Raw genomic sequence first — 25,908 nt, 5'->3', positions numbered from 1 at the left:
TGCCCAGCCCAAACTATTTTATCAGGCCAGCATCACCCCAACACCAAAGCCACAGAAAGACTTGCAGGGAAAGAAAATGCCAGTGGAGGTGGTGAACCTTGCAATCGAATGGGAGGCGCTGAGGCCACCCCAAGTATTGTGGGGTCTCCCCCCCGCCCCAGACTGGGATGTCAGAACAGGGAGTGATGCATGTCTGAAGCTGCGGGTGTTTAATTTGCTGTGATGGCCAGATTTGTGCATCTTGTTCTGGATGCGGCACTGCAGGAACAAGACACGACTGAGCTCCCATGCGGGCCTGCTCGGGAGCGAGGTTGTGATCTGTTTTCTGCTGGAGAAGCCTTCTCAGCAGAGAGGCCAGTCTCTCCCATCCTTACTGTGGGAAAATGGGTGAGACAGAGATCTCTTCATGTATTACTTGTTTTAGGTGGTACTGGGGTACCTCAGGGCCTTGTGCGCTCAGTGGGCTTTTTTTTTTTGTTAATGCCTGGTGCTCTACCACTTGAGTCATGCCTCCCGTATACTTTTTGCTGGTTAACCGGAGATGGGAATCCCATGGACTTTTCTGCCAAGGCGAGCTTTGAATTGTGTCTCAGCCTCTTGAGTAGATGGAATTAGATGTAGGGAGCCTAGGCGAGACTCTGCCCACTCCCTTGCAGTTTTGAGGATTACCACTCCAGACGGTGCTTGGCGGGACACCTGGGCTGTGCGCGTGCGCGAGCCAGGTAGTGTCCCCAGCCAATCCCATGACACCTGGTGACGGTAAAAGGCAGGCGACCAACAATAGAAAAGACCCGTGTTCGAATTCCCTATATAAGCGGCTGTGTTTCGGGTGCACGCTCTCTCGCGCCCAAGCTCTCCTACAACTAAAAGGCTCTCCAATAAAGCGTGATCTGAGAAGACTCCTGGTGTGGTGGTCGTTTTTCCTCGCTGGTCGAGTAGGCGGTCGCTACAATTGGTGCCGAGACCCGGGAACGAACCTGGGACGGGACCCGCGCAAGAGGCCGAATTGGAGCCAGAACTCAACACGCGGAGAGGAGACGTCGGTAAATATCCCCCGGAATGCTGTTCACTGTAGATTTAGATATTTATTGGTTGCTTGCATTGCTTCTTCCCTTGTGGCTTGTCTTTTTGATGGTGCGCAGTTGCCTCGAGGAGGGAGGGTTTGATTTAATCCAGGAAGGACGCAAAGTACTAACGCAGCATCAGGATAGTCTATCAGAGTCAGTATACAGTAATGGGGAGGAAAAGAGGCCTAAAAGAAAAAGGGAAAAAAGACAGAAGGATCCTAAAGAATTAAAGCGAGAGGGGCTGCAGCCCTCACAAAAGGAGAAGGGTTTCAGAGAGGAGGGGGTCTCAAGGAGACTCCCTTGCCCTTCTTTAAGAGCAAACCGGTTCTCAGCCCTACACGTGGAAGGGCGGGACCAAGAATATAGTAATCTTGTGAGTGACTCAGAGGAAGAAATGTTAGAGGAGGAGGGAGAGCAGCTCGATCCAGCTGATAGTGAAGAGTTAGAAGAGGCTGCGGCGGAGCACGAGGCAGACAGATATGGGGGTGGCGCCCCCTAGGGGTGGGAGTACCGCAGCAGCCAGGAAGAGGAAACAGAGCTGGCCCTCACCCGTCGGCCCCCCCCGCCGTGCCCGCCGGCAGGGAAGAGTCACTTTATAAAAGAAAAAACCTGGTCGCCTTTAGCGGCCGCCTTTCCAGTTTTTGAAAATCCCATTACTAATGAGAGAATTCTTGAGCCGGTTTCCTACTTCCAGCTTAAGGATTTAGTTGAGGCAGTCCGGACTTATGGAGTGACGGCCAATTATACCACTGCCTTGCTTCAAAGGCTAACTATTAATGCTATGATTCTGTGGGAGCAAAAACTGTTCAATATTTTCCTGAATTAGTGGCTAAACAGGCAATTTTGGGTATGAAGTATTGTTTAATGCACTTTGCAAAAATTCCAGATAAATTAATTATTCCATACACCCGTGAGCAAGTTGAAATTTTAGCAGCCACAATGGATATGTGGGCAATTCTTGTTTGCTCATTTCCAAATGTAATTGATAATCATTATCCTAAGCATCCTCTGCTTGCCATAGTTAACAAAAATTTAGTGTATTTTCCTGTTGTCACTTCAAAGGAGCCCTTGGTTGATGCTCTGACCATCTTTACGGATAGATCAAAATCTGGACAAGGTGCCTTTTTTGTTCAAGGACACAAACAGCCGGTAGTTTTTAATTTTCGGCTGAATGTCCCACAGGCTGTTGAATGTTTAATTGTGCTTGAAGTTTTTAAAAGATTTGATCAACCTTTTAACTTATTTTCTGATTCATTATATGTTGTAAATGCCGTTGCTTCTCTTGAAGTTGCTGCTTCAGTTAAGCAGGCCAGTACAATTTCTAATGTTTTGTTACAGATTCAATCCCTTATCTTAAACAGAAAACATCCTTTTTATATTGGACATATTCGCGCCCACTCTATGTTACCGGGCCCAATGGCAAAGTGTAATGATTTGGTGGACCAGGCAACTCGGGCTGTGGCTCTGGTCGCTGCTGATCCTGTAGAATTGGCAAAAGACTTTCATAGATTGTATCATGTACCTGCTAATACCCTTAGGAAAAGATATAATTTGTCCAGGCATGTGGCAAGAGATATTGTTAAAGCCTGTAAATCTTGTGTTACCTTTCTTCATCCTCCCCATGTGGGGGTAAACCCCAGGGGGTTGAGACCAAACGCCCTATGGCAAATGGATGTTACTCATCTGACGGAATTTGGTAAGTTGAAATATTTACATGTGTCTGTGGACACCTTTTCCGGTGTCATTCATGCCACACCTTTGGCAGGAGAAAAGGTGTCTCACGTCAGAATACACTGCTTAGAAGCTTGGGCAGCTTGGGGAAAGCCCCTTAGATTTAAGACGGATAATGGCCCTGCTTATACTTCCCATGGTTTTCGCGCCTTTTGCGCACAAATGCAGGTTGCCCACACCACCGGATTGCCCTACAATCCTCAAGGACAAGGTATAGTGGAAAGAGCTAATAGAAGCATAAAAGAAATGCTTCAAAAACAAAAAGGGGGAGTTGCTGAGTCCGCGTCCCCCAGGGAAAGACTTTCTCTTGTGCTCTTTACCCTTAATTTTTTAATTCTAAATGACAACGATCAGTCTGCCGCAGATCGGCATATGACAAGAGACTCCATGGATACTAAAGACATGGTTATGTGGAAGGATGTTATTAATAATAAATGGTATGGACCGGATCCGGTAATAACGAGATCCAGGGGAGCTGTTTGTGTTTTTCCACAGAGTCAAGAAGTACCTCACTGGGTGCCAATGAGACTGACCAGGCCGGTGGAGACTGCAGAAAAACCCCCTCTTGAAGATGCAGCTGATCTTCTTGCTGTTAGCAACAGTGCTAATAGCAATCCCTGTGATAGCTAAACCAATGATGCTGTGGGCTGTTACAATTTACTGACTGGATTGCCTCTGTGGTGTCCTTTGTCAAAGAGCGGGTGGGAGTCGGAATGTTTTTAGCCTGCTGCTTGGGAGGATGCGTGGTCTGCCTATGGTTGGTCTGTCGCCTTCGAGCCCAAACCAGAAGGGACAAGGTTGTTATCTTGCAAGCATTAGCCGCTTTGGAGAGTGGATCCTCACCCCAGATCTGGCTGTCGGCCCTAAGAGGCAGTTAAGCCTTACCATTCTGCATAGCCTTAGCACCCCGAGGGATCAGGGGATCCCATTGCACCGGGACAGGTATGCAATTTGCAATTTGGGACAGGGTGCCAGGCAAGTGCACTGCACTTGAGGGTACCATCTCCTCAAGAAGAGCATGCTGGGTAGCAAGTGGGTTGATGCCCAAGATCCCACCTCTGCAAAAAAGGCATCGGACGGGCCTGGTCATCACTGGGGAAGGCGCCCCTCAGGCGAAGGCCAGTGCAAGGTCCTCTCATTAATGTCTTAGACAGAGGCCCAACCTCTACTCTTACCTGTTGCCATAAAACAAAGAAGGGGGAACTGTAGGGAGCCGAGGCGAGACTCTGCCCACTCCCTTGCAGTTTTGAGGATTACCACTCCAGACGGTGCTTGGCGGGACGCCTGGGCTGTGCGCGTGCGCGAGCCAGGTAGTGTCCCCAGCCAATCCCATGACACCTGGTGACGGTAAAAGGCAGGCGACCAACAATAGAAAAGACCCGTGTTCGAATTCCCTATATAAGCGGCTGTGTTTCGGGTGCACGCTCTCTCGCGCCCAAGCTCTCCTACAACTAAAAGGCTCTCCAATAAAGCGTGATCTGAGAAGACTCCTGGTGTGGTGGTCGTTTTTCCTCGCTGGTCGAGTAGACGGTCACTACAATTAGAGATATGAACCATTCTGTTTTTATTTTTGCCAGTCCTGGGGCTTGAATTCAGGGCCTAGGCACTGTCCCTTAATTCCTTTTGCTCAAGGCTAGTGCTCTACCACTTGAGCCACAGCACCACTTCAGGCCTTTTCTGTGTATGTGGTACCGAGGAGTCAAACCCAGGGCTTCATGCATGCTAGGCAAGCACTCTACCACTAAGCCACATTCCCAGCCCCATTCTATTATTTTTAAAAAACAGAATGGAGCTGGGTGCTGGTGGCTCACACCTGTAATCCTAGCTACTCAAGAGGCTGAGATCTGGGGATCGTTGTTCAAAGCCAGCCCAGGCAGGAAAGTCCCTGAGACTCTTACCTCCATGAACCACCAGAAAACCAAAGTGGCCCTGTGGCTCAAGTAGTAGAGCACTCACCTTGAGCTGAAGAGCTCAGGGACAGCGCCCAGACCCAGAGTTCAAGCCCCACGACCAAACCCCCCCCCCTCCCCCGGCAAAAAAATAGAAGATTCTTTTAAGCAAAACACATGGCAGGGCTGGGAAAGTGGCTCAGTGGCAGAGCACTTGCCTTGCATGCCTGAGGCCCTGGGTTCGATTCCTCAGCACCACATAAGCAAAAAGAAAAAAAAAGCCGGAAGTGGCGCTGTGGCTCAAGTGGTAGAGCGCTAGCCTTGAGCTGAGGACAGCGCCCAGGCCCAGAGTTCAGGCCCCACAACGGACAAAAAAAAAAAAAAAAGATAAAGGCAATCCAGTATTTTCCACATGAGGCTGATTAGAATATTCAAACAATTAGGAACATGTCATTTTCAGACCCCATTTGTCCAGTGTTAACATCATTTAATAATTTAAACAAAAGAAATACACTTAAGTCAACCACAGATGTAACAAACATCTAGACGTAAATTAAAAATGTGTAAACTGATTTAATGGAAAAATACAACGTAGGAGACTTTTGGGTTACTTCATAAACACAGAATTAGTTGTCATGTCGAAAACGAACTTTAGAACTTTGGTGGGTGGGGGGAGGCTGGGAAGGGATGGGAAGGGGAAACAAAGGAGGAGGCTACAATGCTTGATAAGAAATGTGCTCATTATCTTGCCCATGTAATTGTAACCCCTCAGTACAGTATTTTCACAATAAAACAAAAAACAAACCCTACAGAGTTAGTGCTCGCTTCGGCAGCACATATACTAAAATTGGAACGATACAGAGAAGATTAGCATGGCCCCTGCGCAAGATGACACACAAATTCGTGAAGCGTTCCATATTTTTGTATCAAACTTGAGCTTTAAACTGTTTGAAGCATTATAAACATTCATTTCACAACTAGATTGTATGGCTGTGATGAGATTCACTGCGTTACTTTTTTCAGTGGTGAACGTAAACCCTCATCCCACCCAACAGGCACATGTTAAGAGAGCATTGTTGGTGTTAAGGGGGGAATGTGTTCCTTCATTGTCCTTGGGCCTTTTGTATTGCACTCTTGATATTAAATGTGCCTTCAAAAAAATAAACAGAATTAATGAGGCACGATAATAATATATGCCTTTATTCTTCCTTAGTACTAGAGATCAAAGTCAGGGCTCACATATCTACTAGTTGATGCATCCCCCAACCCTTCTGTATTTTGCTTTTGAGATACGCTAACTTGGGCAATGGGACACGACAAATTCCATACATTCACATACAGTGAGACCAAAAGAGAATAGTCTTAGGAGAAAATCACAAAGGCGTTAATACCCAAGCGCCTCTTCATAGATAAATAATATACTGAAATGAACTCCAAAGATATGGAAACAAAGGTCTTTTTTCTTAAAAAAAAAAAAAAAAAGGTTAACTTGGTATCTGACACTTGCTTTTTGCTCATTGGCTAGAATTGTATGACTTGAACCATGCTTCCTTTCATTAATTATTTTTGCCAGTCCTGGGGCTTGAACTCTTTATCACTTGAGCCACAGAGCCACTCCCAGCTTTTTCTGTTTATGTGCTACTGAGGAATCGAACCCAGGGCTTCATGCATGCTACACAAGCACTCTACCACCAAGCCACATTCCCAGCCCCTGTTCATTAATTTAAAGGGACAGAAACAGGGACTTTACCACATGGATGAGTGTCTCATTCTAGCGGGAGAACCATTTTTTGTTATATTTTTGGTAGTACTGTGGTTTGAATTAAGAGCACTTGTTAAGCAGTTGCTTTTCCAGTTGAGCCACACTCTCAACCCTTTTTTATGTTAATTACTTTGCTGATAAATTCTCAATTTTTTGCTCCAGGCCAGCCTTGGATCAGATCCTCAGATCTATGTCCCTCCTATTGGGATTACAGGCACATACTACCACACCAGGCTGATTAGTTGAGAGGGAGTCTTGCTTTTTGCCTAAACTGGCTTTGAATGCAAATCCTATTGAACTTTGCCTCCTCAGTAGCTGAGATTATAGGTGTGTACCATAATGTCCAGCCAGAAGTTCTCACGTATCAAAAATCACTTGTGAGGGCTGGGAATGTGGCTCAGTGGTAGAATGCATGCACGAAGCCCTGGTTTCAATTCCTCAGCACCACATCAACAGAAAGAGCTGGAAGTGGCACTGTGGCTCAAGCGGTAGAGTGCTAGCCTTGAGCAAAAGAAGCTCAGGGACAGTGCCCAGGCCCTGAGTTCAAGCCCCAGGACTGGCAACAACAACAGCATCATTTATGATACACAAAGGCCTTTTCAGTTTACATTCATGATGTCTTCTCAAGGGTGAGTCATAATTCTAAAAGGACTGGAGATCAATGAAGGCTTCCCCATAGTCTTTTTTTTTTTTGCCAGTCCTGGGGCTTGAATTCAGGGCCCGACACTGTCCTTGGGCCCGCCTGTACTCTAGGCAAGCGCTCTAACATGTGAGCCACAGCACCACTCCTGTCATTTTTCAGTTGATGTGGTGCTGAGGAATCGAACCCAGGGCTTCATGCATGCTAGGCAAGCACTCTACCACTGAGCCACCTTCCCAAGCCCTCCTCCCCACATTCTTTTTTTTTGTTGGTCATGGGGCTTGAACTCTGGGCCTGGGTATTGTCCCTCAGCTCTTCAGCTCAAGGCAAGCACTCCACCACTTGAGCCACAGCGCCACTTCCGGTTTTCTGGTGGTTTATTGGAGATAGGAGTCTCACAGTCTTTCCTGCCCGGGCTGGCTTTGAACCGCGATCCTCAGATCTCAGCCTCCTGAGTAGCTAGGATTACAGGCGTGAGCCACCCACATTCTTTAATGCTCATAAGGCTTCTCTCCAGCAGGAAAGGTAGTGAAGGCTTTCCCACACTGCTGTCATTCACTAGTTTCTCTCCAGGGTAACTTCATTCATGAACCTGAAAGGTATTAGAACATGGAAGGCCTCCTCCCGTGGTTAGCGTGCCCAGGCTTCTCTCCAGAGTGAATTCCTTCATACAGTTCACGGCAATGGAGCCAACAGGTTGATTTTTTTTTTTTCACCTTTTTTTCCTCGTGACATTCCTAGGCCTTTTCTCCCCCCGAGTCCTTTCATGAGTTTGAAACAATTTAGGAGCAAGGCCTTTTCCACATGGCGTATCTTCGCCGCACTTCTTCCCAGGGTGAATGCTTCCGTGTTGTCTGGAGAGATCCAGAGGGGCTCCGGGGGACCCTGGATTTTACGTGGCTTCTCTGCGCATGTGACAGCTATAGGCGCTTGGTGTGCCATGAGCGCTGAGAGGCCTCGGGGTTGTGGGGCACACGCCACCTCCACTTGCTTTGATGCCTGTCACTCCTGGTTCCATGGAATATGGCCGGATGCGTCTCCGCCCGAAGGCCCTTCTTCAGGCCCTTCTTCAGCCTTTCTGTGGCACCGAAGAGCTGGAAGAGCCCAGGGCATGATTGTTGTCTATAGCTTTGTATTTACTAACAGATACCAGGAGTTTATCTTTAGCACTTTTCACAGACCACATTCGGTTCTATCTGATTTTTTTTTTCCTATTTTGTCTTTTTTTTTTTTGTGAAAATACTGTACAGAGCGGTTACAATGACATGGGCAAGATAATGAGTACATTTCTTATCAAGCAGTGTAGCCTCCTCCTTTGTTTCCCCTTCCCATCCTTCCCCCGCCCCCACCTGACTATTTGCAGAGCAATACAGTGAATGCTTAATCTCACAGCTTGACTATAACTGTAATCATCAGTGAGAGGGCTGGGCAGGTAGCTCACACCTGTAATCCTAGCTACTCAGGAGACTGAGATCTGGTGATCATGGTTCAAAAGTCTGACTCCCCTCCAATGAACCATGCAAACAAATAAACAAAGCTGAAAGTGGCGCTGTGGCTCAAGTGGTAGAGCGCTAGCCTTGAGCACAAAAGCTCAGGGACAGCACTCAGGCCCAGAGTTCAAGCCCCAAACCCGACAAGGGAAGTAGGCCTCAACCTTCCTAGTAGTAGCATTAAGGGCATGAGCCACGAGCGCCCAGCATATGCTGGTTGTTGTTGTTCTTAATACTGTTTGCAAGTAAACTGCTTTGTAAACACAATATGTCATATTTGAGGAAAAATAACTTTTTTTTTTTTTCGGTTGTGGGGCTTGAACTCTGGGCCTGGGCGCTGTCCCTCAGCTCTTCAACTCAAGGCCAGCGCTCTAACACTTGGGCCACAGTGCCACTTCGGGCTTTTACTGTGTATGTGGTGCTGAGGAATCTAATCCAGGGCCTCATGCATGCAAGGCAAGCGCTCTACCACTGAACCACCTTCCCAGCCTCGTAAAAAGAACTTTTTGGTGAAAATGATACAGAATACAGAATTTGAGCCAGACACAGGTGGCTCATGCCTGTAATCCCAGCTACTCAGGAGGCTGAGATCTGAAGATCACAGTTTAAAGCCAGCCAGGGCAGACATGTCCCCAAAAGACCCCATGAGACCATTAACTCCAATGAACCACTCAAAAACTGGAAGTGGTGCTGTGGCTCAAGTGGTGGCACGCTAGCCTTGAGCACAAAGAGGCTCAGGGACAGCGCCCAGGCCCTGAGTTCAAGCCCCACAACCAACCGAAATAACACACACACACACAAAACCAAAAACCCAATGTGACTCCAGGCTAGTTTGTGTCTACCCTTTTGTGATTGGAGATACCACTTTCTCTGCGTGCCACTCACCTTGGATGTTCTGATCTTCCCATTTTTCTCCTAAAATGGAGATGATTAATCATAATCAAAGTTTACAAAAATTCCATACGTAAAAAACAAAACAAAGCGGGCGCTGGTGGCTCACGCCTATAATCCTAGCTACTCAGGAGGCTGAATTGTGAGGATTGCAGGTTCAAAGCCAGCCCAGGCAGGAGAGTCCATGAGACTCTTATCTCCAAAAACAAACAAACAAAAAACCCACTAGAAAACCAGAAGTGGCGCATTGGCTTAAGGGGTAGAGCGCTTGCCTTGAGCTGAGGAGCACAGGGACAGCGCCCAGGCCAGAGTTCAAGCCCCATGACCAACAAACACAAAAACAAAACAAAACATGAAGTGGAGCTGGAGCTGTGTGGCTCAAGTGGTAGAGCATTAACTGAACAAAAAGGTCAGGGATAGCACCCAGGCCTGAGTTCAAGCCCCAGGACTGGCCCAAATTTAAAAAAAAAAAGGGAGCTGGGAAGATGGCCTAGTGGTAGAGTGCTTGCCTAGCATGCATGAAGCCCTAGGTTTGATTCCTCAGTACCACATACACAGAAAAAGCTGGAAGTGGCGCTGTGGCTCAAGTGGTAGAGCGCTAGCTTTGAGCAAAAGCAGCTCAGGGACAGCGCCCAGGCCCAGAGTTCAAGCTGCAGGACTGGCAAAAAAAAAAAAAAAAAAAAAAGGAAAAAGAAAACAGAAAAGTGAAATGTAAGCTATCAATCAGAAGGCACCAGCTGGCTTGGGGATGAGGCTCAGTTGCGGGGCGTGGCTCCGTGGTAGAAGCTAGCCAAGTACTGAGGGGGTTCGGTTGTTGCAATCCACACAAAATAGTACTTACATTACTAGGTACTTTCCACCTGAAGAGGGCAAATAGGCAACAGGATGATGGTCACCAACCAGATCTTTCCTTTCCCTTGTTTACCTCACCCTTTCCCCTTCTGTCAGAGACACCTTCCCAGCTCCCCTTTTTTCCCCCTTCTTCTGTCATCAGCCTGGTCCGGCACTTCAAATTCACCAATCATTTGTTTGCTCCACTGAAGTTTCTGTGTGTGTGTGTGTGTGTGTGTGTGTGTGTGTGTGTGTGTTGTGTGTTGGGGTGGTTAATTGGGAGGTTAAGACTCACAAGGCCTTTCCTACGTGGGCTGGCTTCAAATCTGGATCCTCAGATCTCGGCTTCGGGAATATCTAGGTTTTTACAGGGGTGAGCCTCACGCTGCTTTGTGATGGTTACTGGGGAGATGGTGTCTTTAGACTTTGCTCCTCTGACAGGTCTGGAACTGCCGTCTTCGGGATTTCAGCCTCCTCAATCACTAGGATTACAGGTGCTCAGCTCCCCTGAACTCTTTGAAATGGTCTCGTGCCTCAGTTTACCTCTAAACAATGACACCCGTGAACCGTAAGCATGCCAGGTACACCTGCTAACATATCACATCTCCACAGAGCCAATCCTGATAGGGCAAACTGACTGGAGGCAAGGGGGAGAGGCCACTCTCACCTACAAAGGCCAAGTTCTGGAAAGTTTCTAGCATCACCTCCTTGTAGAGCTTCTTCTGGGAAGCGTTCAGGAGCACCCACTCCTCCAGGGTGAAGTCCACAGCCACATCTCCAAGGACCACTGAATCCTATAATATCCAAGGTATACAGGCAAGAGGAATAAGACGCAGGCCCAGGAATCTGCACTCAGCTCAGAAGAGGTTTCTATATGGCTCTGTGGTCTTTGAATGTTCTCTCTGCGATTTAAGAACTTGTACCACAGAGGCTGATTCTCTCTCTTTCTCTCTCTCACACACACACGTATACACATATACACACACATAATAAACGTGTGTGTGGCCGGGCGCTGGTGGCTCACACCTGTCATCCTAGCTACTCAGGAGGCTGAGATCTGAGGATCACGGTTCAAAGCCAGCCCGGATAGGAGAGACCGTGAGACTCCTATCTCCAATAAACCACCAGAAAACCGGAAGTGGCGCTGTAGCTCAAGTGGTAGAGCGCTTGCCTTGAGCTGAAGAGCTGAGGGACAGCGCCCAGGCCCAGAGTACAGGTCCCACAACCGACAAAAATAAATAAATAAATAAATAAAATAAACAAAAATAAAAGTGAGTGTGCGTGTGTGTATATATATATAAGCAACAATGCTTGATAAGAAATGTACTCATTATCTTGCCCATGTAATTGTAACCCCTCTGTATGGTATTTTCACAAAAAAAATAAAATAAAAATAAAAAGAGTCTCATGGACTTTCCTGCCTGGGCTGGCTTTGAACCATGATCCTCAGATCTCAGCCTCCTGAGTAGATAGGATTACAGGCGTGAGCCACCGGCGCCCAGCTCATGGGTCACTATTCTTTAATTTTGAACTTCATGGAAAAAAATCAGGTCCTTAAGACTAAAAGGTATAAAAAAATGTTAGGTAGGAATGGGATGTTTTTAAAGACACTAATAAGGAATGTGAACAGAGACCAGAAAAAGGGAGAGATGGAAGTTAAAAGGACTATAGGAAATTTGAAGGTAAGAAGTTGAAAAATCTAATTGACTTAAGTAAAGAATAGAGAAAGGATAGAATAAAATAGACTCGTTGACTTATCAGGGAATGGAAGGAATGTAGTTAGAGGAGAAGAAAGCATCTAGCTTGGCTGAGGAAATACAGGCACTGTTCCACAACACAGAGAATATAGAAGAAAAGTTGGATATAATGGCATAAACATGTAATCCCAGAGTTAGAAGTAAAAGAATCATAAGTTCAAGGTTGGCCTGTTCTACATAAGGAATTCCAAATCAGCGTAAACTACATTATGAGACTCTTATATCCACAGCTGTAGATAAAAAGCTGAGTAAGAGTGTGATTCCTTGAGTTCCAGCATGAGTACTGACACAAAAAAACATAACAAAGCTGGATACTGGAAGCTCATGTTTGTAATGCTACTTACTTAGGAGGCTGAGATCTGAGGCTCACAGTTCAAAACCAGCCTGGGCAAGAAAGTCCTTGTGACTGTTAGCTCCAATTAACCATCAGAAAACGAAGTGGAGCTGTGTCTCAATGTGGTAGAGTAAAAAGCTCAGGGACAGCCAGGCCCTGAGGCCCTGAGTTCAAGTCCCCCCATCCCCCCCAAAAAAAGTTAGGCAGTCTGGCACCAGAGATCTGAGGATGAAGGTTCGAAGCCAGCCCGAGCAAGAAAAGCCCATAAGACTCTCATCTCCACTTAACCATGGCTCAAATGGTACCAGCCTTGAGTGAAAAGCTAACAAAGCTGGGCTCACGCCTGTCTTCCTATACTCGGGAGGCTGATCTGAGGATCGCACCGCAGGGAAGTCCATGAGCCTTTTTGGTTTTTGAAAGCGTTTTATTGTAAGGGTGATCACAGAGAGGTTACAGTCACATAGGTAAGGTCATGGGTGCCTTTTGAACCCTTATCCCCTCCCTCATTTTTACCCGTTTCCCAGCTTCCAAGAGCCTTCTTTTTCCCGTCGATCGTGGGGTTTGAACACGCTGTCCCTCAGCTCTACCACTGGAGCCACGCGCCACTTCCGGCCTTTTCTGCGGTGCAGCGGAATCGAACCCAGGGCCTCATGCACGCAAGGCAAGCGCGCTGCCACTGAGCCACCGTCCCAGCCCCTCCAAGAGGCTCTTACCTCCAATAACTACTCAAGAAACCCGGAAGTGGCCCACTCCCGCCTCTGCTTTCCCAGCGCCCAGCCCCGCACTCACCATGGCCCGCCGCACGTGTTAGATGCGGGTTCCACCACCGCCGCGGCGGAACCCTCTAGCCAGCCCCACAGCAGCTACCTGAGCCCGCCCATTGTCACACCCGCGCCTCTGATTGGGCGAAGCTTCGGATGGCTCCACCCCAGGTCGTCTGAGTGACAGCCAGTCTGGAAGTCAGCGCGGGTGTGGTGGTTTTTTGTTTTGCCGGTCCTGGGGGCTTGAACTCAGGGCCTGGGGGTTGTCACCCGAGTTTTGGTGCTCAAGACTCGCACTCTGCCATTAGAGCCACAGCGCCACTTCTGGCTTTTTCTGAAGCCCTGACCCGGCTGGCTGCAAACCGCGACCCTCAGATCTCAGCCTCCTGATTAAAAAAAAAAAAAAAAACTCAGAGGTTTATATTTTATTTTCTTATTTTGTCCTAGGGCTTGAACTCGGGGCCTGGGCTCTACCACTTGAGCCACAGCTCCACTTCCAGCTTTTGGTGGTGCATTGGAGAGTCATCTCTCAGAGACTTTACTGCCCTGACTGCCTCCAACTGCCATCTCAGATCTCAGTAGCTAGGATTACAGACATTAGTCCCTGACCCTCGGCCTGGTGAGGACACTTTTGTCATTATTTGTGACATCAAGCCCAGGAGGACATCTGGCCCTCCGTAGTTTTATTTTCTGTGCGGCCAGACCTACATGCCCCCCTTGCTGTGGACTAAAAGCCTCCATTTATCTAGAAAGAGAGTCTGGAATTCTCTGTGTACACTCTTTTGCTCCGATCCACAGCAGCTGCAGCCGGACACAGGTGGCTCACAGGTGTAAATGCTAGCCACTCAGGAGGCTGAGATGTGAGGATCATGGTTCAAAGCCAGCCCGGGCAGGAAAGTCGGCCAGTCTCTTAAATTCCATTTATATGCAATTAACCACTAAAAAGCTGGAAGTGAAGCTGTGGTTCTAATGGTAGAACCCTAGCCTCAGGGGGGTGGGGAAAAGCTCAGGGACAGCGCCCAGACCCTGAGCTCAAGCCCCAGGACCTGCACAACAATAAAACAACCCTCGAAAACTCAGAAGCAAGCCAGACACCCACGTCCAGCCCCGGATGCAGATCAGATCAAGTTCAGCTCAAAGACAAAACTCTCAAGCTCAGGAGACAGACAAGATTCCCGTCCAATCAGATGCAGGTGTGTGTGTGTGTGTGTGTGTGTGTGTGTGTGTGTGTGTGTGTGTGTGTGTGTGTGTGTGTGTGTGTGTGTGTGTGTGTGTGTGTGTGTGTGTGTGTGTGTGTGTGTGTGTATGTACCTATATGAATATGTATTATTTAATAGTCATTTCGCCATAGATGAATTGGTGGGTCTTTTTCTTTGTTTTAAAAAAAAAACGATTAAATTGTGCATTTTAAATTAAATTTAAAGTGTGTGTATGTGTGCGTGCGTATGTGCCCCAGTTCTGGGGCTTGAACTCAAGGGCCTGAACACTGTCCCTTTTTGTTCCAGGCTCCACCATTTGAGCCACATGTCCACTTCTGGCTTTTTTGGTGGTTCCTTGGAGATAAGAGTCTCATGGACTTTCCTTCCCCGGGTTGGCTTCAAACCAATATCCTCAAATCTCAGCCTCCTGAGTAGCTAGGATTACAGGATGAGACACTGCCCTGCTATATTCAGCCTGTGTTATGTATATTATACCAAAGGGCTCAACCATTTATCACTTGAGGAGAGTTCTGGCCTGGCACGAACCTCTCAGATCAGTCTCTCAAGTAGATATGATTACAGATGTGAGTCATGATGCTTGACTGACTTTTCTATCCTTTGAATGTAATCTGGCCAGGTGTGCACTTTTTGATATTTATCATCTGCCATTCCAGAAAAATCTCCCTTGTAGCTTCAATTACTTTTTCCATGTTTCCATATTTCGCTCTCTTCTCTTTCATGTATTTCTATTATATGCATTTGTATTTATATTTTTGTAATATCTAGAGTATTGGGTATTTTTGGGGGGGCTGAGGGGTCTGGTACTGGGGCTTGAACTCAGGGCCTGACATTCTCCATTCACTTTATCACTCACAGCTGGTGCTCTACTTACTCATCCCCAGCTCCACTTTCCACGCTTTGATGACTAATTGGTGATTAGCATGTCACAGACTTGCCTGCTGGGGTGGCTTACTACTGTGATCTTCAGAGCTCAGCCTTTTGCATAGCTAGGATTATAAGCTTGAGCCACTACATCCCCATGAATAATCTTTTTTCCATTTTTAAATTTTTATTTTTGATTTCTTTTTTTTTTTTTTTTTTTTGGGTCCGGTCGTGGGGCCTGAACTCTGGGCCTGGGCGCTGTCCCTCAGCTCTTCAGCTCAAGGCGAGCGCTCTACTACTTGAGCCACAGCGCCACTTCCGGCTTTTTTCTTTTTGCTTATGTGGTGCTGAGGAATCGAACCCAGGGCCTCAGGCATGCAAGGCAAGCGTTCTACCACTGAGCCACCTTCCCAGCCCTAAATTTTTATTTTTGATGGTTATCTTTTTTTTGTCGGTCATGGGGCTTGAACTCTGGTCCTGGGCACTGTCTCTCAGCTATTCAGCTCAAGGCAAGTGCTCTGCCACTTGAGCCACAACACTACTTCTGGTTTTCTAGTGGTTTATTGGAGGTAAGAGTCTCAGGGACTTGACTGCCTAGGCTGGCTTTGAACTGTGATCCTCAGATCTCAGCCTCCTGAGTAGCTAGGATTACAGGTGTGAGTACTGGCACCTGGCTGGTTATCTGTTTTTGAAGTTACTTTATAGTTGTTATAGAGGTAATGTACAGAGGAGTTACTTTTACATGAGCTGGCTGACAGCACATTTCCTTTCATCCAGTGTCTTCTGTTCCCAGTCCCTCTCCCAGCCCTTCCCTGCTGTCTTCACCTATGAGTTGTGTAGTTCACTTTGATCAATGTCCAGGGAGTGCCACTGCTGCACTTGTTCACCCTTTATTCCTCAAGTTCTGTGCCCTCCCCTCCCCTCCTGAAGATATACATGTGAATGTACCATGTATAACGTAAAGAAGACAGAATCATCAAAAACTAAAACTAAAAAAGAAACGTTTAAAAAAAGTCTTTTGTTTCCCTATCTTGGAAGTTTGTTTCAGTATGTAGATTATTATTTTTTTTTTTTTGGGTCCGGTCGTGAGGCCTGAACTCTGGGCCTGGGCACTGTCCCTCAGCTCTTCAGCTCAAGGCTAGCGCTCTACCACTTGAGCCACAGCGCCACTTCTGGCTTTTTTCTTTTTGCTTATGTGGTGCTGAGGAATCGAACCCAGGGCCTCATGCATGCAAGGCAAGCGCTCTACCACTGAGCCACCTTCCCAGCCCAGTATGTAGATTATTTTATATAAATATGAAGAGGCACTTAGGCATTGCACCTTTGGGATTCTCTCCTAAGACTATCCTCTTTTGGTCTCACTGAGAGGATCTAGAATCCTGTGTAATTTGTCACATCCCAATGTGTTTTAGGTCTAACTTCCACATATCAGAGAGAATGTGTATCATTTGTCTCTTTGATCTTGGCTTACCTCATTTAATATGATTTGTTCTAGTCCCAGCCATTTTCCCTGAAGATGACATTATTATTATTATTAATATTATTATTATTATTAATTTTGCCAGTCCAGGGACTTGAACTAAGGGCCTGTGCACTGTTCCTGAGCTTCTTTTGCTCAAGGCCAACACTCTACCACTTGAGCTACAATGCCACTTCTGGCTTTTTCTGTGTATGTGGTACTGAGGAATCAAACCCAGGGCTTTATGCATGCTAGGCATGTACTCTACCACTAAGCCACATTCCCAGCTGCAAATGACATTATTTTATTCTTTCTAATGGCTGTGTAAAATTCGTCTAGCATGTGTTTACCAGTTGAGTTTCCATAGGCTTCCTGTGATCATGGTTGTAATGATAACAGAAGAATTAATAAGCCACACACTCAAGAAAAGAAAGAGTATAAATTTATGTTTTATGTTAAAATCTCACACACATTTGAGCTTGTAGCTGAAGGAAAGCTCTGTGATAAGGGAATTGTTAGTCGTGTGTGTGTGTGTGTGTGTGTGTGTGTGTGTGTGTGTGTGTGAGAGAGAGAGAGAAAGAGAGAGACAGAGACAGAGACAGAGACAGAGACAGAGAGCGAATATGTATCCCCTGAGTTTTCATGCTCAAGGCTAGAGGTTCACTACATGAATCACAGCTCTACTTCTAGCTTTCTTGGTAGTAAATTTGATGCATGGCCAAACTGTTGGTCTTAAAATGGAACTGTGCTGGGCGCTGATGCTCACGCCTGTAATCCTAGCTACTCAGGAGACTGAGATCTGAGGATCAAGGTTCAAAGCCTATCCAGGCAGGAAAGTCCATGAGACTCTTATCTCCAATTAACCATAAAAAAAATCCAGAAAGTTGGGGGCTGGGAAGGTGGCTCAGTGGTAGAGCGCTTGCCTTGCATGCCTGAGGCCCTGGGTTCGACTCCTCAGCACCACATAAGCAAAAAGAAAAAAAGCCAGAAGTGGTGCTGTGGCTCAAGTGGTAGAGGGCTAGCCTTGAGCTGAAGAGCTGAGGGACAGTGCCCAGGCCCAGAGTTCAGGCCCCATGACCAGACCCCCCCAAAAAAAAAAATCCAGAAAGTAGAGCTCTGGACCAATATGGTGAAGCACTAGCCTTGAGCACAAAAGCTCAGGGATAGTGCCTAGGCCCTGAGTTCAAGCCCCAGGACTAGCACCAAAAAAGAAAAAGTATTTGTTTAACTTTATAGAATTGCTCCAAGATACTGTGCCTCTTGCCATTGGAGAGTAATCAGATTTGACTGTAGTAGAAATGTAGAAATAATTTCCATGTGTTTGTGGTGGTATTAATTTGTGAGTATGGACAGATGTGGGGTTTGGAAGGCCAAGATATCAATCACATCAGTGTTTGGAGATCATAGAATGATTTTTTTTCTTCCAGTCCTGGGGCTTGAACTCAGGGCCTGGGCACTGTCCCTGAGCTGCTTTTACTCAAGGCTGGTGCTCTACCACTTGAGCCACAGTGCCATTTCTGGCTTTTTTATTGTTGTTGTTGGTCGTAGGGCCTGAACTCTGTGCTTGAGCACTGTCCCTCAGCTCTTCAGCTCAAGGCTAGCACTCTACCACTTTATTTTATTTTATTTATTTATTTATTTAGGGTCCGGTCGTGGGGCCTGAACTCTGGGCCTGGGCGCTGTCCCTCAGCTCTTCAGCTCAAGGCTAGCGCTCTACCACTTGAGCCACAGCGCCACTTCCGGCTTTTTTCATTTTGCTTATGTGGTGCTGAGGAATTGAACCCAGGGCCTCAGGCATGCAAGGCAAGCGCTCTACCACTGAGCCACCTTCCCAGCCCCATAGAGCTATTTTTTTGGGATATTTAAAAAATTAAAAAAAAATTATTGACCAAATGACTACCATCAGAACTCCAGAAAGAAAGAGAGGAAGGAAGGAAGGAAGGAAGGAAGAAAGAAAGAAAGAAAGAAAGAAAGAAAGAAAGAAAGAAAGAAAGAAAGAAAGAAAGAAAGAAGGAAAGGAAGGAAGGAAGAAAGGAAGGAAGGAAGAAAGAAAGAAAGAAAGAAAGAAAGAAAGAAAGAAAGAAAGAAAGAAAGAAAGAAAGAAAGAGAAAGAAAGGAAGGAAGGAAGGAAGGAAGAAAGAAAAAGGATGGAAGGAAGAGAAAGGAAGGAAGGAAGAAAGGAAGGAAGGAAGGAAGGGAGGGAAAAGAAAGATGAGAACATATTTTCAGCCTTATGACCCTCAAATCATTTTGTTTGTTTTTCATCAGATGCTTCCAGTCCCGGCTCATTGCAGGTTGAAAGCAACTGGTCCCCCATCAGGCCTTCCCTCCCATCATTTACCTATTCTAGAACCAGATTCTAGGCTGCGGGGTTTGGACTGAGAGAGGACTCAGTTTCACAGTAGCGGTGCAAGACGCTGAGCCTTGGCAGTGCGTCCTCCCTTCTGTGAAGCTATACAAACAGTTCTGAGGGCGGTACTTCCCACAGAGCCATTAAAGTTCCCAGTGGTTGGCTCTGGGCTGTCATTCTTAGCCGTCTTCTTTTTTTTTTTTTTGGTCAGTCGTGGGGCCTGAACTCTGGGCCTGGGCGCTGTCCCTCAGCTCTTCAGCTCAAGGCTAGCGCTCTACCACTTGAGCCACAGCGCCACTTCTGCTTTTCTGGTGGTTCATTGGAGATAAGAGTCTCACAGGGACTTTCCTGCCCTGGTTGGCTTCTAACCTCGATCCTCAGATCTCAGCCTCCTGAGTAGCTAGGATGACAGGCGTGAGCCACCAGCGCCCAGCCTAGCCGTCTTCTGTTATGCAAATGTATCGGGATGTTTCAGGATGCAGTGGCCTTTGAGGATGTGGCTGTGAACTTCACCCAGGAGGAGTGGGTTCTGCTGCATGCTTGCCAGAGGAAACTCTTCAGAGATGTGATACGGGAAACTTCACTAACTTGGCTTCTATTGGTAAGAAGAAAACTAGTGCGCTGGCCTGGGAATGTAGCTTAGTGGTAGAGTGCTTGCCTAGCTTGCTTGCTCCCTTCCCTTCCCTTCCCTTCCCTTCCCTCCCCTTCCCTTCCTTTCCCTTCCCTCTCTCTCTCTTTCTCTTTCTCTCTTTCTTTCTTTCTTCCTTCCCTCCTTCCCTCCCCCCCTCCCTCCCTCCCTCCTTCCCTCCCTCCCTCCCTCCCTCCCTCCTTCCCTCCCTCCCTCCCTCCTTCCCTCCCTCCCTCCCTCCCTCTCTCCCTCCTTTCTTTCTCCCTCCCTCCCTCCCTCCTTTCTTTCTTTCTTTCTTTCCTTCCTTCCTTTCTTTCTTTCTTTCTTTCTTTCTTTCTTTCTTTCTTTCTTTCTTTCTTTCTTTCTTTCTTTCTTTCTTTCTTTCTTTCTTTCTTTCTTTCTTTCTTTCTTTCTTTCCTGCCATTCCTGGGGCTTGAACTCAGAGCCTGAGCTTCTCTGTGCTCAAGGCTAGCGCTTTACCACTTGGGCCACAACACCACTTCTGGCTTTTTCTGTTTATGTGGTGCTGAGGAATCGAGCCCAGGGCTTCATGCATTCAAGGCAAGCATTCTACCATTAAGCCACCTTCCCAGCCCCTTCTTAGATTGTGTGTGTGTGTGTGTGTGTGTGTGTGTGTGTGTGTGTGTGTGTGTGTGTGTGTGTATTGGAGTTTGCACACAGGGCCTCATGCTTGCTTTACTGCTTGAGCCACAACTCCAGCCTGTATTCTTAGAACATTTTCACCAAGAATTTTTTAAATGATAGAGCTATTTAGTAGTTGAGTATTGGTTGTTTAAGTCTGTAATTCTAGCTACTCAGGAGCATGAGATCTAAGAATGGAGGTTCAAAATCAACCAAGGCATGAAATCTGTGAGATTCTTATTTCCACTAAACTACTAAAACCAGGTAGAAGTAGAGCTGTGGTTCAAGTGATAGCCTTGAGCAAAAAGAAGCTCAGGGACAGAGCCTTAAGTCCAAAGTTCCAGTCCCAGGACTGGTACTCTCTCTCTCTCTCACACCCCCCCCCCCCACATACACAAAGAAAGGGCATAAAGAAATTATATAATGCTGGGCATTGATGGCTCATTCCTGTACTCCTAGCTACTCAGGAGGCTGAGATCTGAGGATCACTGTTTAAAACCAGCTTGAGCAGGAAAGCCTGTGAGACATTTTTCTCATTAAATACCCAAAATCTGGAAGTAAAGCTGTGGCTCAAGTGGTAGAGCACTGTCCTTGAGCAAAAGAACTCAGAGACAGTGCTCAGGCTGAGTCCTCAGAACCAACACCTTTAAAAAAACAAGGAAAAGCTGAAGTGGTGTTGTGGTTCAAGTAGTAGAGAGATAGCTTTGTGCAAAAGAAGCTCAGGGACAGTGCCCAGCCCCTGACTTCAAGCCCCAGGACTGGCAAAAAAAAAAAAAAAAAAATGAAAACTGGGGCTGGGAAGGTGGCTCAGTGGTAGAGCGCTTGCCTTGCATGCCTGAGGCCCTGGGTTCGATTCCTCAGCACCACATAAGCAAAAAGAAAAAAAGCTGGAAGTGGTGCTGTGGCTCAAGTGGTAGAGTGCTAGCCTTGAGTGGAAGAGCTGAGGGACAGTGGCCAGGCCCAGAGTTCAGTCCCCACAACCGGACCCCCCCCCAAAAAAAAATGAAAGCAGAAACTGCATATTATTTTAATAATAGTTATGGTTACATACTCTTCATTAAGTATCTTTTCCTTGAAAACAGTAAAGTCATTCCTGCTGTTAATCATTTAGAAATGTTTTTTTTTTTTTTTGGGTCCGGTCGTGGGGCCTGAACTCTGGGCCTGGGCGCTGTCCCTCCGCTCTTCCGCTCAAGGCTAGCGCTCTACCACTTGAGCCACAGCGCCACTTACGGCTTTTTTCTTTTTTCTTATGTGGTGCTGAGGAATCGAACCCAGGGCCTCAGGCATGCAAGGCAAGCGCTCTACCACCGAGCCACCTTCCCAGCCCTCATTTAAAAATCTTAAACCACTAGTTAGTGTAAAAATTAATAAAAATCCACTAATCATGTGCTGCTTACTAATTTTTTTTTTTTTACAAGCGTTCCTGTAGAAGAGAGACTCAGGGAAAGGAAAGCTCATCCACACAGAGAACCTAGCCAGCCTGCAGGTCGCCCAGCCAGCAAGAAAACTGCGTGCAGCAAAGCCCTATGAATGCAGCGTGTGTGTGTGTGTGTGGGAAACCCGCACGTGTCCTTCATCACTGAAAAGACACAGCAAGTTTCACACTGCGGAAAGCCGGCAGGGCCGCCAGTATGGAGGGAAGGCCTGCGAGGGTCAGGACTGTGGGAAAACCTTCAGCTTCTGAAGCTCACGTCAGATCCACGGAAGGACTCCCACGGGAGAGAAACCCTATCAGTGCCAGGAGTGGGGAAAGCCTTCCGCTGGCCTAGCTCCTTCCAGATCCGCAAACCACATGGGAGAGAAGCCCTGCGCGTGTCACGAGTGTGGGAAGGCCTTCATTGACCGCACCACCTTCCGAGGTCATATGAGAATCACCTGGAGAAAGCCCTGTCAGTGCAGGGAATGCGGAGAACCTTCCACCAGCGCAGCGCCTTTCGAAACCACGAAAGAACCCACTCAGGAGAGAAACGCTGTGAAGGTAAGCAGTGTGGCAAAGCGGCCAGGTATTCCCAGACGTTCCACGGGAGAAAAACCCTACCAGTGCCCGCAGTGTGGAAAGGCCCTCAGCTGTCCCACAGCCTTCCCAAGTCAGGAACGGAGCCACGCTGGCGATAAACCGTATCAGTGTCGGAAATGTGGCAAAGCCTCCAGTTTTCCTAGTTCTTTTAGAAAACACGAGCGGATTCACACCGGAGAGAAACCTTACGATGAAGGAGTGTGGCAAAACCTTCATCTCTCCCCCAAGCTACTGGAGACACATGATCTTGCACACGGGCGTGCAGCAAAACCTTTGATTGTCCCAGTACCTTTCAGATCCACGAGAGAACGCACACGGGCGAGAAGCTGTACGCGTGTAAGCAGTGTGGGAAAGCCTTCAGTTGCTCCAGTTCTGTGCCCATGCACAAGCGGACCCACGCAGAACAGAAGCCCCATGAGTGTCAGCAGTGTCACAAGGCCTTCAGCTGTTCCTGATCCTTCCAGATCCACGCAAGAACTCATACCGGAGAGAAACCCAATGAATGTCAGCAGTGTGGAAAGGCCTTCACATGTTCCCGTGCCATTCGAATACATGGACGACCTCACGCTGGGCAGGAACGGAACTCACACAGCCTGGCAAAGCCTTCCTTTGTCCCAGGGCCCTTGGGACAATGTCTCTTGGCTGGGAGAAGCCCCGGGAATATCAAATGTGGAAAAAACCAGAGACACAGGCTGTGGGGAAGGCTTCAGTGTGGGAAAAGCTTCAGTGAGGGCCCAACATGTTGCCAACACATTAAAGATGCAGATATAGCTGGGCACTGGTGGCTCACGCCTGTCATCCTAGCTACTCAGGAGGCTGAGATCTGAGGATCAAGGTTCGAAGCCAGCCCAGGCAGGAAAGTCCCTGTGAGACTCTTATCTCCAATGAACCACCAGAAAAGCAGAAGTGGTGCTGTGGCTCAAGTGGTAGAGCGCTCTCTTTGAGTACAAAGAGGCTCAGGGACAGCGCCCAGGCTGAAGAGTGTGGGCAAGCCTTCAGCTGTCCACAGACTCACTGGAGAGCAACTTACTGAATGTGAGCAGTGTGGTACAGCCTTTCGTGGCATTGGGTAGAAGAAGCCTTGTGTGACACGTCACCCCCTCTGTCCGACTTGGTCCCACGTCAAAATGTCCCCTGCAGATGTGGATAGTATGGGGAAATCTTATGAAAATCCATCCATGTTTGTTGTTCTAGAAAATTCATGTCATCAAAAAAGTGTTGTAGCCTGGTGTCGGTGGCTCACGCCTGTAATCCTAGCCACTCAGGAAGCTGTGATTCAAAGCCAGCTCAGGCAGGAAAGTCCATCAGACTTTTATCTATAATAAACCACCAGAAAACTGGAAGTGGCGCTGTGGCTCAAGTAGTAGAGTACTAGCCTTGAGCTGAAGAGCTGAGGGACAGCGCCCAGGCACAGAGTTCAAGCCCCATGACCTACCAAAAAAAGAAGTGTAGACTCATAAACATTAGCCTTATCAGTTGTTCATTCTTTTTCCTTTATTTTCTTCTTTCTCTCTCTCCCTTCCTTCCTTCCTTTCTCTCTCTCTTTCCTTTCTTTCTTTCTTTCTCTTTCTTTCTTTCTTTCTTTCTCTTTCTTTCTTTCTTTTTCTTTCTTTCTTTCTTCCTTCCTTCCTTCCTTTCTTTCTTTCTTTCTTTCTTTCTTTCTTTCTTTCTTTCTTTCTTTCTTTCTTTCTTTCTTTCCTTCTTTCCTTCTTTCCTTCTTCCTTTCTTCCTTCCTTTCTTTTTGTGCTCCAGTCCTAGGATTGAACTGAGGTCCTGGCCACTGTCCTTGAGTTTTTTCTGCATAAGGCTGGTGCTCTACCTCATCAGCCACAGCTCCACTTCTGGGGTTTTGTGGTTAATTAGAGATAGGATTCTCCTATCTCTTCCTGCCTGAGCTTACTGTGAACCCAAACCATCATCCTCAGGTCTCAGCCTCCTGAGTAGAGTCTGAACTTGGGCTTTTGTACTTGCTAGGTACTCTAGCCACTCCCCTAGCTGTCGGGAGCCAAAAGGGAGTCTCTCAACATGATAGGCTTGACTATCTCACTGGAACATCTTGAGGCTGAGTTTACAGAACCACTCTCAGGAATCCGACGACCCTCATCCTGCAAACATGCAGCACTGCTACGGCCAATGAAAAAGCTTCCTTAATGGCCAATGAAAAAGCTTCCTTATTCCAAGCATATAAATACCCCTGTGTGAAAAATACAAATTTGCAGCTTGATCAGAATCCCTGTCTTGCTGTCATTCTTCATGTCTCTTGTCCCTTCATTCCTTCTCGCTTAGGTTCACCGCCTTCGTTGACGTCCTGCGGGTCGGGACACGTAGCCATTTTTTTTTTTTTTTTTTTTTTGTCGGTCGTGGGGCTTGAACTCTGGGCCTGGGCGCTGTCCCTCAGCTCTTCAGCTCAAGGCGAGCGCTCTACTACTTGAGCTACAGCTCCACTTCCACGTAGCCATTTTTGTGTATTTGATTTCTGAGACCAGTCTCCCTGCAAGCTGGTGTCACTCCATGAGCCTCCTCTTGATACTTCCTGCTGTAGCAGGGGTGACAGGCATGCACCACTGCACCTGGCTTTTTCTAAGATGGCCTTTTTTCTTTCTTTTTTTTTTTGGTTCTGGTTCTGGGGCTTGAACTTAGGGCTTGAGCCTGGGTGCTGTCCTTCAGCTTCTTTTGCTCCACTTCCAGCCCCCCTTTTTTTTTTCATGCATGCTAGACAAGCACTCTTATCACTAAGCCATCTTCCCAGCCCCACAGAGCTATTTTTTGGATATTTTTAAAATTTCAGATAATTATTGTCCAGGGCTGGGAAGGTGGCTCAGTGGTAGAGCGCTTGCCTTGCATGCATGAGGCCCTGGATTGATTCCTCAGCACCACATAAGCAGGAAAGGCTGGAAGTGGCGCTTTGGCTCAAGAGAAGAGCTGAGGGACAGCGCCTAGGCCCAGAGTTCAGGCCCCATGACCACTACCAGCAACGAAAAAGAGTCTCACAGACTTTCCTGCCCAGGGTGGCTTTGAACTGCAATCCTCAGATCTCAGCCTCCTGAGTAACTAGGATTACAGGTGTGAGCCACCAGTGCCCGGCTGTCAAGTTAATCTTTTTTTTTTTTGCCAGTTGTGGGGGCTGAACTCTGGGCCTGGGCGCTGTCCCTCAGCTCTTCAGCTCAAGGCGAGCGCTCTACCCCTTGAACCGCAGCACCACTTCTGGCTTTTTCTGCTTATGTGGTGCTGAGGAATCGAACCCAGGGCCTCATGCATGCAAGGCAAGTGCTCTACCACTGAGCCACCTTCCTGGCCTGCAACAATGGATTTTTTATGTTGTAATTTTTTTTTTTTTTTGGGTCTGGTCGTGGGGCCTGAACTCTGGGCCTGGGCGCTGTCCCTCAGCTCTTCAGCTCAAGGCTAGCGCTCTACCACTTGAGCCACAGCGCCACTTCAGGCTTTTTTCTTTTTGCTTATGTGGTGCTGAGGAATCAAACTCAGGGCCTCATGCATGCAAGGCAAGCACTCTACCACTGAGCCACCTTCCCAGCCCCTGTAATTTTTTTCATACTGGCATTGATCCTAGGACCTTGCAT

The 25,908-nt window shown here is 47.3% G+C and overlaps 1 protein-coding gene and 1 non-coding gene across 2 annotated transcripts in view; both read left to right on the top strand.

Moving 5' to 3' along the window:
* LOC138813775 (zinc finger protein 564-like) overlaps nt 1–22,785 on the top strand; it is a 31,809-nt gene extending 9,024 nt beyond the window's left edge. The window contains exons 5-6 of the mRNA XM_070002190.1: nt 22,373–22,523; nt 22,583–22,785. Of these exons, the coding sequence (XP_069858291.1) occupies nt 22,373–22,523; nt 22,583–22,785 (354 nt within the window). The remainder of the gene's footprint in view (nt 1–22,372; nt 22,524–22,582) is intronic.
* Nucleotides 5,505–5,610, top strand: LOC138814399 (U6 spliceosomal RNA). The gene has a single exon (XR_011367978.1). It is a non-coding gene; the product is annotated as a U6 spliceosomal RNA (small nuclear RNA).
* Nucleotides 22,786–25,908: the final 3,123 nt, after the last annotated feature.

This window comes from Dipodomys merriami, unplaced genomic scaffold (genome assembly GCF_024711535.1).
Source record: "Dipodomys merriami isolate MVZ:Mamm:240054 unplaced genomic scaffold, mDipMer1.0.p SCAF_6, whole genome shotgun sequence".
Classification (NCBI taxonomy): Eukaryota; Metazoa; Chordata; class Mammalia; order Rodentia; family Heteromyidae; genus Dipodomys; species Dipodomys merriami.
Note: the sequence above shows the minus strand (reverse complement) of the source record. Positions and strands in the feature narration are given on the sequence as shown.